Source organism: Cygnus atratus, chromosome 18 (genome assembly GCF_013377495.2).
Source record: "Cygnus atratus isolate AKBS03 ecotype Queensland, Australia chromosome 18, CAtr_DNAZoo_HiC_assembly, whole genome shotgun sequence".
Classification (NCBI taxonomy): Eukaryota; Metazoa; Chordata; class Aves; order Anseriformes; family Anatidae; genus Cygnus; species Cygnus atratus.
Genome location: NC_066379.1, coordinates 4,256,735 through 4,269,790, shown reverse-complemented (window position 1 = coordinate 4,269,790; position 13,056 = coordinate 4,256,735). Strand labels below are relative to the sequence as shown.

Sequence of the window (13,056 nt, the reverse complement as noted above, 5' to 3'; positions counted from 1 at the left end):
AGAAATCCACAGAGATGTTACACAGTGTTTCTTAGTAAGTCTCTTTCCTAGCAGTCATGGCCATTTGGGTATAATGTGAGCTCACCATCCAGCCTTAAAAATTGCTTGAGACCATAGCTTTCTATTTTATATGCCATTTATCCGCAGACTTGCTCTCAGCTATGCCTCTGAGCGAAGATAGCGATGCAAGTGCAAACTGTGAGAACTAAACTGGCCTTTGTGGTTTCTTACACTTGTCTGAGAGGTGCAAGGTGCTATGTGTAGGGAAAGAGCACCTCCCCCCCCCGCCAAAGTTCTCGTTTCTGTCAAAACAGAGTAATAAATTACGTAATCTGTGGATGAAATTATTATTCCCATTGTGTTATCTGTACAAGCAGCCCCAGCATAAGCTTTTACGCCTCATATGGAAAAAGGCTGCATAATTTAGACCTCCATGTCTTAACAGATTTGTGGATGAAATACTGGCTCCTGCACCCCAGAATTCCAGCCAGACACCCTTCAGGGTCCCTTCCAACTTAAGATATTCTATGATTCAGTTGAGGTATCTTTCCTTCCCTTTTCCATTGTGTTAAGAGGAGACAGACCAGATGTCTCAGGGTGACATGAACTACAGAGAGAGATGAACTTCAAGGCTTTCTTTCCTAGTGTTTTACTTATTACAGTTACTAATTCACAGAAAGAATGAGAGCATCTTCTACTTGGCATCCACAATGCTTAGATGTTATTCTCACTATGGTCAGAAATTCTAGAGAATAGCAGACGATTTCTAATAACTCAGGCAAATATCTTCTCTGGGGACTTGGTATCTGGGGACAGTTTTAAAAATACGCCAGCCAGTCGTTACAATCAAATACCACCCAAAAGCAAAACAATTGCTCTCCTGCAGCAGATGCACGTGCCCCAGGGAGGAATTAGCACCATCCAGAGTGTTCATTCATCCCTGCTATCAGTTTATTTATACATAGTGCAGTCTCTTCCCATTCTTAAACTGGACAGATAATCTGCTTGTACTTGATAGATGATGACACCACTGTAAAGTTTTAACGTTAGGAAAAGTGTTTTGTTCAATCTGATTAAGATTTAAGTGAGTTGCTTTATTTCACTTTCTTGAATAAAAAATTATGAGCTTCTAATATTAAGCCACTTATCTGCATGTGGGGATACTCTAGAGAAGGTAGAACACTTTGGCTGCCAGATAATTAAAACCTGTTGAGATTTTGAGTGGAATCTGGGAGATTACTTGCATGCTTCACATAGCCACTATTCAGGCATTACCGAAGCATTCAAAACAGTGTTAAAAAACATGTATGGCAACAGAAATAAATACTGTTAAAATTAGATGTCAAGCAGTCGAAGAATTCTTTAGCTAGAGCAGAAGCATATTAACCAACGATGTCAGGTAAACAAACAAGCATACAAAACAAAACGACACCAAGAATGTATTTTCAGAGCTCTAAACCGTGTGAAAACCAAATCTGTGAGCTACCAGAAATATCTACAAGTTTTCAACTTGACCGTAAGCTGACTGCTAATACATGGCTGCTAGCTGAGTGTTACCAAACATTCAAAGAGAAACTTAAATGCCTTGGAAAACAAGTGCTTACAAAAGACTGTATGCCATGAATGGAAATATTTTGTCACTAACAGAGACCTCACGATATAATCAGTAAGCAGCAGTGCTGGATATATGCTTCAAATACGAACAGAAAGCTAATGGATGGAAAATGATCACAAGCAACAGCCACTGATAAATGGGCAGAAGAAACTAACTCCAGACCACTCAACCAGTGTAGACTTTAGAAATATGGCATGTAGCATCTAAAACTGCTAGCAGCATATGAGCATTTGCTTGCAGACTGTAGGAAATAATCCAGTGTCCTACAATATACCACAATCCACAACAAGAGAACCTACTACCACCCCATATACAGGCCTGGAAAATGTTTTGTAGCTCAGCTCCACGTCCCACCATTCTGGACAGATTCCTACCCCTTATTCTGCTCAGTGCTGTCACAGCAGCACTCTGTTAGCCTTTGCTTGTCCATGAGGCTGCCGGGAAGTGGCAGGCACTTCATCAACTCCCAGCAGGGAGCAGGACTCCAGGACTCTGCCACATGGACATTTAACTCTTTTCTCTGTCACACATCAGTCATTCTGTTTTAACAAGCTCTTTGTGCTATTCCTTGGCATCTGATTTCAAGCATGAACTTGTCAGGTTAGCCTTAGTCAAAGGGTAAAAACGTTTTCTTGCTTAAATTTTACTCAATCTATGAACTCAATCAGCAGTAATTTATATGTGCTGGCTGCTCTCTCCAGTTTTGTGAATAACCAAAGATTATTTCTGATGAGCTTTCCCCTTCCCAAGAGCTCATCCCTGGTCACTCCATACTGATGCAGCACCCTGAGTCACTTCTGGCATGGCCGTACCTTGCCTGTCATGTCGTCTCTGCTTCTCATGTCTTGTCCTCGCTCATCTGCCTCTGTTTTCTTCATCCCTGTTTGGTAAACTCTGAAACTAGAGCTGCTGCTCTGCCATCTGAAGATGCTTTGCTCCTAGTTGCATTTTCTGTCATTTAGCCCTGTAAATGAGGCAGGGGTCCGCACTAATAATCTGATACCATTCTCACTATTGTGGCTACTGACACAGTCTCAGAGCCCTATAGTACATTTACTCCTCCCCTTCTCCCACACCAGCGCAGAGGCAAACGACTGAACAACAGTAGAGGCAACAGGACAACCCCAGAGTAATTCTGCTCTCCACTCTGGAGATGAAAAATTCACTTTGTCTGCCTTCCAGGGAAGCTCTGAGACCGCGCTGCATCTTAGCACCTCCCGCTACCCTCTAACAGCCAAATACCCAGCCCCTTCCTCTGACTGCAGCTGTAAGCTTATTTCCCTGGCAGGCCCGTCCAAGCTGTTAATTCACCGCTGCTTGATTTAATTTGGGAGGTTTTGTTGCTCTACACCTCTACACTGGTACAACTCACAAAATGTCTCACTATATGTCATTTCCTTCATCTAGGCTATACTTATTTTTATGTACGCTAAACCAAAGAAACCACCTCCACTACTGTTTTCTTTCACAGCTTGTTTTTTTCCACAATTGTGGTCATGTTTGCACAGCAGCCTTGCTACAGAAAGCTGATGTTAAATGCCAGTTTGTTTATTTAAACTTCATGCAGTGTCTCTCTGTGAGTGTAGCTCTTTAATACTATACCTCCACTTCTTTTGCAAAGATGAAGTCTTTTATTTGCACAAGGCAAAGATCAGTTTAAAACCCTAGCAGGTGAGGTGCTATTTTCCTTCCCAGGCAGATGTGTGCTTGGTTTCAATGAGACCCCCTTCAGCAGAGCCCTGTTAAACCCCATTTTATGTGTGTGACATAGACCCACTGATGTTGTCAGGCTTTTCACTGGCATGACTGTCAGTGGGAGGAAGCAGCCTAAATCAGGTAGCAGAGCTTGTGACAAAACATGACTGAGCATAGGTGCTTTAGCTCCTAGATCTCACACATCATCTGCATTTGTGCCTGAGCTGGGCTTACCAGGGACAAAGGCAGAAATGGAGGAACCCCATCCTCTCTGAGTGGTGGCCCTGACAGTGCTCAAGCAGCTCTGGGGTGTGCAGAGGAGGGTGCTGAGGTCCCCAAACAAGTGGCTGCATGGTTTCTTGGGGCTCTACCCAGGCCCAACTCCTCAGCACCCTGCTCCAGCCATCCCCAGGCCAAGGCACCACGCAGTCAGCAGGCCACAGGGATACCCCTTGCTGGGGGAACGGGGCCTGCTGCAGGGCTGGGGACAGGGCTGTGGTGACAGGGCCTGAGCTGTGGACAGAGGGACACCAGACCCCACAAGGGGAACATGGGACCCAGATGGGGCCGTGCTTGCCTGGCCATGGGATCCCACAGCTGTGCCTGCCAGGCTTGAGAGTAGTGTCGGCAGCCATCACACTACTCCTGTCCACAGCCGTCCTCAGCTCACAAAATGGTCACCTGTGTCAGCTGCTTACTGTGGGAAGGGTGACAGCAAATTTATTCCCGAACCTCGCCTGTTTCCCTGTGAAATCTCCTTCAGCACTCCTGTGGGAAGGTAGGTGAATACACGAGGCAAACGTTAGACAGAGCCCGCAGTGGCAGGGTGCCATCTCCTCTAGATTTAGCAGGCTCTGTGACCCTCAGCCATTGTGACAGGGTACAGGGGGCTGTCCAAAGGATGGTCCAAGCTTCCCCAGTGCCATCTGTTTCCTCTCCATCACCATTTGAATTTTTTTTAGCTCTTCAGAAGTCTTTTCTTAGCCACCATGAAAGGATTGCACGAGTATACATCATCCAGACTGTACTTTAGTATTTTTTTTTCAGTGATTAATGATTCAGTGATTTTTCAAAAGAAAAAAAGATGTAGATTGTGTAAATAAAGTAGAAAATGATTATCATATAATTCTTTGAGTTATTGCTAGGTGCATTTTGCAAAAAGCCTTCATTTCACTCTATTAAAAAAAATCTACACGAACCAGTCCATTCAATAACTAGCACTCATTTGCAAGAGACATGAAACAGTCTTTAATACATGTACAAAAGTAGCAAGCAACTGTATAAAACCCTGGGGCTTGGACCGCAATCAGTTTCCACAATCAGATTGCATTGGTTTATTCATGTAAAACTATGCGATGATTGCAGGTTCTGCAGTCAACAGACACTCCTCTGCTACCAGGGAAATCCAGAACTGCCAGCCATTTCGTTGAGCAGATTTCCCCCTCAAGTCTGGTACACAGGATTTCACAACTGTCATTAGAAGGTAAATGACCTCTCCTGAGCAGCAGACTTGGCACAGCAAGGTCAATAATTTAATATCTACACTTGATTGCATTTTTGTGGGACCGTTCTGATCTTTGAATAGTTAAACCCACACATATGTAGCACCTCACTTCTAATGCACTCTTGTCACAAAGTTTCTGAATTCTCTTCAGAAGAGATTTTGTTGCTTTAACTTGTGAGCAGTTTTAGCTACTAGAGCTTTTGGGTAGACCCCATACAGATTCTTCTGAAAACTGTACTCTGTTCATACGTGGATCCATTGCAAATTATTAAACAAGCCTGTTATGGTCTTCCTGAGCACTTATGAAAGCTCAAAATAAGACCTCTCAAACTATCTCACCTTCCCTGAAAGGTTTATCTATCATCACAGAAACAATCCCATATATTACATCTAGCAAAATGTACACTCCAAAAATACTGCTTTCCATACTACACTGCAAACACATGTGCAGGGTACATGCATTTTCTGAACATGGAAAAATAAAAGGTATTTCACAAGCGATCAAAATAAGTAAAAACAGCTTTGGAAATAAGGCAGATTTTTCCTGCGACTAAAGAAGGTAGACGATAGCATTTTCATTTCAGCTACTACATCAAGTTGCCAAGGCAGCTCTCAGAGACATCTGGAAGGGAACAGTTGATCCATACATGGTCCCAGCCAACAGAAGCCTAAGAGTCGTTGGTGTAAACGTTAGGTTTGATGAAGGTGTTGCGTCTAGAACCGTAAGACATATCTTCATACACTGTATTTGTTTTTCTTTTCTGGAAATATTTCTTCATCTGCAAAAGAAAGCAAACAACCATTCAGAACAGAGCTTGGAAAGACCCCGACCAAATTGCCAATTTATATCTTAGGAGTCCAGCTGCCTGAAACAGATATGAACTGCTAAGGTTTCTCTCATAACACAATGAGGTCTTAGAGATTTAGGTGGAAATTTATGACCTAGTCATTTCAATCTGTATTGTCAGTCTGATGCAATTCCATTAAAAGTTCCTTCAAGATTTGGATGTAACTGCAGCCCCTACATAAATAATGCTTATCCTTAAACTATAGTTTGTTACCAATAACATATGAGACCAGTTCCCACAGGGTCACTTGTCTTTGCCAGGATGATGATATACCACTGGTTTTAGCAGTACTGAAGCTAAAAGCAGAGGTACAGGATAAGGGTCTGGCCTGTGAATCCTACTATGTTACTTTTGAGTAATCTTTTTGGAGTGTAAGGATCTATCAAAGTGAAAAAAAAAAAAAGTGTGCTTTCTACAGAAAATTGATCTAAGAAATCCCTGTAAATGAAAAGTTTCTTGGTCACCTTTTTCTCTAGGACAGGTAAAAATGTTCTCCCAGAGGTACTTTCACACACAGGGATATTTAATGACCTTGTGTTGTCCCAGATTTCCCCAAAACACTCTTATATCTAGTATAAGACGTGTGTGTGTGTATATATATATATGTGTGTGTCTCCATTCTTGACTGACAACAAATAAGTAAAAAAGAAGCAAAACAGAATAGTGAGTTGCCCTGTTCAGGGAAACAGATACAATGCATGGCTGCATTGTTGACTGCAGGGATTGCTTGCGCTTCCCTACTGAAAGGCAAACAATATCTCATGATTTACTAAGAGCTACAGAAACATAAGAAGACAGTCTTTACTTCTGAAAGTTTACATCTAGTGGACATTAAACAAGAGCAAAGAGGAGACAATACAAAGCCATGATTCCTTAGGTTTATCAAGTGTTTGCTTGACTCAACCACTAAAAATAATACCTTTGACTGTGACTGAAAAGGCACCTATTTAGTTAACCTGGATTCATTTTTCCTTTGGGACTGTAACAGCATACTTACATGGACACAGTACAGGGCGTAGCACATCAGCACAGAAAACAGCAGCACTGCCATGATGATAAGACCATAGTAGGCCCAGGAACTATTATGGAATGCTGTCTCCTCCCCTCCTGCGTGTGGAATTATATTATTAATATTAATATGAAGAGAGGTAGAATTATATTTTTATTATGGAAAAATAATTTAGGTATGTGTGGGGCTCTGGTCATCAGGAAATCAAACTTGAACAGCATGTCCCACAGCCACATTAGTCATCCCATTAGTATTCTAGCTGGTATCCCCTCTGCTCTCCTGGAGGCAGGTGACAACTGTCAGTGGCAAATGAAGGGTCAGGGAGGAGCACTCTACAAAGGTGACAGCTTCTGTACCACAGCTCAGAAGCAGAGCCACACACTCATAATGGAAAAAAGAATAATAATGTTTACTGCAGTGTTATAGCAACATTGAGGGCTCCACCAGGAGTACATAGGAATTATACAATAGCTAGGGTTGGGAGGGTGCAAGCAGTACAGACAATTTAAAAAGTATTATACAATGAGTAGAACAGTGCTGGTAGAAAGGGTTAGAGTTCTCTAAAACCTCCATTTAAATAACATTATATCTAGTGGTCACCCCACTGCTTTGATGTGCAGCTGTCATTTTCCCCAACTCATCTTACTAAGTTGTTGCACATATTATGGTCAGCAGTACAGCATGAGACCACAGCCTTTTTTTGCAGACCAATCTGTAAACAGATCTTTCGCAGCTCCTAGCACCTATGTAAACCTTAGTTTAATTGCTTAAAGATCCCATCAAAACCGTCAATGCACAGGGTTAAATTGCACCAGTAATGTCAAAATCAAGTACCATACTGTTGGTTTTGGATTCATCTTAAAAAATGGCTATGACTAACTCTCAGAAAAATAAAGTCCAAGTAAAATATGCTCACAGTGTGCTCAGTGTATAATAAGGATGTGTGAGATCATCTCTGTTATCTTTGGTACTTTAAGTAAATGCCCAAATGCCCAAGGACTTGTTCTGTATTTCTTAGTATGACCTATTTTTAGGCTCAAAGACATGCTACAGTGAATAATTTCTAAAAGACATTTATTGTCACATTAAGGTCAAAGAACTGATGCTAATAGTACTGATTAGTTTTGTAAAGCAGATTATGCACACACTGAGGTGATTATTGTCTGATTTTACTTATATATATGTGTGTGTGTGTGTGTGTGTGTTTTCTTTGTTAAGATGTGGGATTGTAGCTAGTTTTCTATTTTTAAATTCCCCTCTGGTTGTACAGGGCACAGAGGAGTCTGAGCATCTCCCCAAACTTTCCTGGGTCCTGAAGGATTTTTAGTCGCGAATTAGAGCTCTACCTGGCCTGACTAAGGTTCTGCGAGCTTTTAGTCCACCTCTTCTTTAGAACATACCTATAGTTATTTATGATTAAACAAACAAAATTGCAATACCTTTAACCAGCACCATGGTGCCTCTTTGACTCACTGAGAAGAGAGAGGAATTTTTCAGCACCGTAGCACATACATACACGTCACTGTCTCTTTGCTGTAGGTTGTGTAGAGTTATCACTAGTTTCTTCTCTTGCTTTGAATACTCCAAGCGATTAGCAAAAGCAGGAAAGATTTCTAGAGCTTTCTGACTTGAAACACGTAGCACTACTTCAGGTTGCATGTGAATCTTGAGCAAGCAAATCTCTTCATCTTCATATGAACTATTCAATGCACAGGTAATGTTGATAGACTGGCCTTGTTGAATATCGACAATGAGTGGCAACTGTTCAACAATTCCAGCTAAAAACAATAGAAATTGATGACTGCCACATAATTAACACACTGCTTTTTAATGAGGGAGCAAATACAGAGGTCTATGACAGAAAGAACCTAGCACAGAAATTTAGATAAAATGATTTTTTAAAGCCTGCCTTTATACATGCTTTCAGAACAGAGATATATCTCAGTGCACCCTGGAATATTTTGCTGCCCCAGGTTCTGAAAGTAGGACTGAGTGAATGGCTTACCTAATTAAAAAGGGTCTCTACCTACCTAAAAACACATGGACTGAACTCATCTAAGGAAATGAAGCTTCATCAGCTTGCTCATGAGGCATGGTTTGTTGCCTGCCTTCTCAAGTGAGATTAAGCTATAAAGGATCTGGGTACCATTGGCCTGGATGAAATCATACAAAGTGCGTGCCATCAACAGTTGAAAATAGTCTTCAAGGTAATTATTTATGGTCTGCTGTCCAATGTGGAACACTTTTCACTGAGTTCCTCTAAGGACATGCCCTGTACCTTTTGACATTATCATTAACAATATGGATGAGGGAATAAGAGAATTAGACGATTTATCACTTTTGAGCAAAAGGTAATTCTGGAAAGGTTGCAGGTATTTCAAAGAAGAGGGTCAGAGTCAGAAAAAGATAAGAGAATTTAAAAACATAATTTGGATTAACGGCATATAATCAACAAGGTAGAATTCATTTGAAAAAACACAGTGAAGAAGTTTGAAAAGAGAAGCCTAAGAAAGAACATGGTAAGTCTTTGCAGATATAAGTGAATACTACTGACCCGGCAATAAATTAGTTTTTAAATGCCTTGGGAACTGGAAAGGAAGAAAACCCTGTAATTTTTGGCAAAGACGGTTCAGGTGAAATGGTCTTACCAGTAGGGTAGGTATGCCTGGGAATAAGCTGCTGAAGACTATAGCAGACTCAACCCTCTTCTAATTAAGAAAAAGAAAAAAAAACAAAAACGGGGGGGGGGTAGGGCAAAGACAGAAAAATTCTTCCCCTAACCAGAAATGACTGCCAAGAGGAAAATGTGGCCATTCTTCAACTGTTTTCTAAAAAGATAAAAACCATGCATCCCTGTATCCACTGATGTCCAACTCACAAACCCTACCTAGCATCAGCTTCTTAGTTATTTTTGGTTTATCATTCCAGATGGAATAGCAAAACCAAAATAGATTTGCAAAAGCTGCTACCAAAATCAGGGTTCATTGTTGGTTCATTTTCATAAAGATTTAGCAGATGGTTTTGAAAAGAGCTATGGGCCCTCACTGTTTCCACCCTGCTGCCATAACACTTCTGACTCATGTGAAAGTCTTTGGAAAGTAGCTAGGATTAAATTAGTCATGAAGTGATGTTTCAGATGTTTTCTTCATCTTTTCACAGAGCAGGCTTACACTTTCCTTCAAATCAGTACGTTACCTGAGCAGACATGGGTAAAGTTCTGTTAGACTGTCCCTCCCACTATGCTTTCTTCCAATCTTTGATTTAAAACATACCTCCATGTTTATTAATTCCTAACTTAACAGGTGGAACCACAGCAGCTTTCACCACTACAATGGTTGTCTTCCCATCCAGCCTGACGTGATGGCCATTTCTTTTAATAAACCTGAAGCATAGGTAGAAATTTGAATCAGATTCCCGTGCATTGAGCAGAGTTACTGTGAGTTTTGCTCCTTCCTTTGCATACTTGATGCGATTCGCAAAAGCTGAAGGGACAGTTGGCTTATTATCCTTGGGAACATATAAAACATTTTCTGGTGATACTCTAGTTCTCAAGTACATCCCCAGTTCATTTTCTGAATTGTACATTGAGCAAGTTATGCTGACGGAGTCTCCTTCCCAAACACTGACCACGTCTGTTGACTGTTCAAGAAATGCATTTTCTTCACCTTAAAATAAGAAATGCAATAGAAATTATAATATCAGATTTCTTGATCTACAAATATCAAAGTAAGTTGCAAATATAATTACTTCTGTCTGTAGAACAGCTCTGAAAACCTGCACCTTAGTCTTACTATTCTGTATATGTAGTCTCTTGACTGTCCTAAACCCTAGAGTGCCTTTCATCCCCATTAACCTGCATGATTCAACACACCCCCAAAGCTCAAAAGTTTTTGGTGAAAAAAAGTGGCTTCTGTCACTCACATAAAAAATTTAGTCCGCACTGTAGGTTCCCAGTATGATCCTCTTAGCTCTTAAAATATCAGCTTCATTGAACTGAGCCCAATAATTGGAGCTGACTGAGGATCTAAATCTGGAGTTCAAAGGGATGACAAAATGACAGAACAGAAGAAAATTGTATATTTCAAAGAAAAGAAAAAAAGCTTTAGCAATATGAGGGAACTGGACAATGTAGCCTCTTAGGAAGAGAACTGCAGAAGTTATAATGTTACAGCCTATTTTAAGAAACAAAGGTATAAGAACACATAAGGAGACCCTTTGAGTTCTCTGAAGACCTGAACATCTGAAAAAAAAAAAAAAAGAACAGAAAGTACTTATGGAGTGAATAGCAAAGGACAGATCAAATAACAAATATAAAAGAAATTACATTACAAGCAAGAAAAGAGAATTGAAATATAGAGTATTGGATATCTTGGAAGAAAACAGTATAGGAAGGGTTGAATATTCAGGTGTTCACAATCAGAGTAAGGTACCCTACATACTTAAAACAACTTATTTTAATAAGGGAACAATCACAGAAGTCAAACACAGAAAAACTGCATCATGGGAATTCAGATAATGTAGGTCAATCCAACCTGTCCAGACATGAGGACATTCTACATCCTACACTATTAAGAAAATTAAAGCAACCCAGGAGTCATCAGCAATTACCTTTCAGCAACAGAGAAATGGTGCAATGGAGAAGGCTGGAGAAGTGGAAAGCACTCCGCCTTAACAAACAGGGAAGGAAAGTCCAGGGAATTGATCCCCATCAACCAAAAATCAGAACTACTAAGCTGACCCCCACTTATGCGTTCTAAGAACCCAGGCAGTTAACGGCAAGCAGCCACAACCACTCAATCATTTCCTCCAAAAGATAAGAGTTTTAAAAAGTCCAAGGGTTAAATTATATTTGCAGAAATCAGTATCAACTCCTCAACTGACAAAAACACTTTAAAATGTTAGCACCAGCTTCAATGCATCTTCTATTCAAACATGTTGATTTGTGGATTTTATTTATTATTTTTTCCTCAAGTCACCATCCTTCCCGGTTATTAACAAACAAACCAGACATCATGGGGAGAAAAGGGCTATCTGGCTGTTTGGGGCATCTTTTTCCTCAGTCTCTTCTCCTTAGAGAGCCTCACGGTTTTCCCCAAGTGTGCCTCTAGCTTGTGCTCTCAATAGCTACAACAACATACAATTGATATTTCTAGTAAGGTTTTATTACACCTTCACCGATTACATGCCTATTAAATACTAACACTCATTTCTATCCAGTAACGGGCTCCCCATGTCAGCCTTGAGAATATATACACAATTCACGTTGAATTACTAGGAAAATAACTTCCACTATTGTTACAGAGAGTAATTTGTGTGTAGAAAAGAAAGCTTCAGAGCATAATACTTTCACTTTTTTCTAAAAATGCATTGTGAAATGTTAGAGAACATTTTTTTTCAGAGTACCACCTGCTTTTGTTAATGGTGAATTTCCCAAGAACATCTCTGAGAGGATAAGTTAAGGAGGAGAAAAAAATATATATATTGAAACTTGTGAAATGTAAGAGCAGTGATGTCGTATGTACGTACCACTCTGGCCAGGGACGAACAGGAGAAGCAGAAGAAAGAGAGATGCAGCTGGGAGAGGTGATGTCTGTGGCATTTTCCGAGGTCTTCTTAGCTGATCTTCTCAATAACCCAACTGATGATCTGAAGATGCGAAGAAAGGATTGTGTGCCAAAACCTGGCTGATATCTTCCAGCTACATCAGCTGCTTTCTAACCAAAGTTCTCTCCCTCTCCCCAGCAACTTGCTTCTTTTGTCTTCACATCACAGAGACTGTGACAGAGAGGGGAGCAAGAGATTTAGAGAGAGGTGTATTTTGTTGTTGACTTCACACTGGCAACGCCCACACTTTACTACCACGGAACAACCCCCGGATGTGGGGGCTGTTACTGGAAATATAGGCACTAGCTGCAGTCAGTACAGATTGTCGGTGCCCCCCCAGGCTCAGCAGCCTGCCCAGTTGCAGGCTGCAATTGAAAGAGTTGGCTTTATAAGGAGTAAGTGGGAGAAAGATACTCCGTTACTTCAGCTAAACCTTAAATTATTATACAATGCCTGCTCACAAACTTGCAGGTTTGACCTGTATTTTGCCAATGACAAGCCTGTGTTCTCCAAGCAATGGTATGGTGTGTGTTTTCCGAACAGCAGCACAGCGTGTACCTCTCCCGTGGCTTCACGCTTAAAGACGTTCCGTTGCTGCAAGCCACCAGCAAAAGGGAAGCTCAGTTATAGCTCACATCCTACTCTCTCCCTGATACAACAGACAGCTCTTCTTGCAGGAATGGTTCTCTCTGTGAATGTTCAGGGAAAGGGAGTGTTCCCAAAAAATTTCTTGAATGCTTTACAGCTGAGAAAAGTAATCAATCCTTGTAAAGAAACCTGA

At 40.9% G+C, this 13,056-nt stretch overlaps 1 protein-coding gene across 1 annotated transcript; it reads right to left on the bottom strand.

Annotated features, from left to right (window-relative positions):
* Positions 1-5,435: 5,435 nt before the first annotated feature.
* On the bottom strand, positions 5,436-11,903 carry LOC118255540 (uncharacterized). Its single transcript, XM_050714440.1, has 5 exons — positions 11,873-11,903; positions 9,944-10,336; positions 8,111-8,449; positions 6,660-6,781; positions 5,436-5,593 (listed from the first exon to the last, which is right to left on the bottom strand). The coding sequence occupies exons 1-5, from the start codon at positions 11,901-11,903 to the stop codon at positions 5,483-5,485; spliced, it is 996 nt and encodes a 331-aa protein (XP_050570397.1). The 3' UTR covers positions 5,436-5,482.
* Positions 11,904-13,056: the final 1,153 nt, after the last annotated feature.

Bases quoted from the DNA above. Each gene is read 5' to 3' on its own strand.
- LOC118255540 (XM_050714440.1), bottom strand. From the start codon at position 11,903: ATGGGGAGCCCGTTACTGGATAGAAATGAGT. The intron at 8,450-9,943 runs GTATGTTTTAAA...TATTGTTTTTAG, and splicing joins AGGAATTAATAAACATGGAG to CTGGAATTGTTGAACAGTTG. The intron at 6,782-8,110 runs GTATTGCAATTT...TTAATAATATAA, and splicing joins CACCATGGTGCTGGTTAAAG to TTCCACACGCAGGAGGGGAG.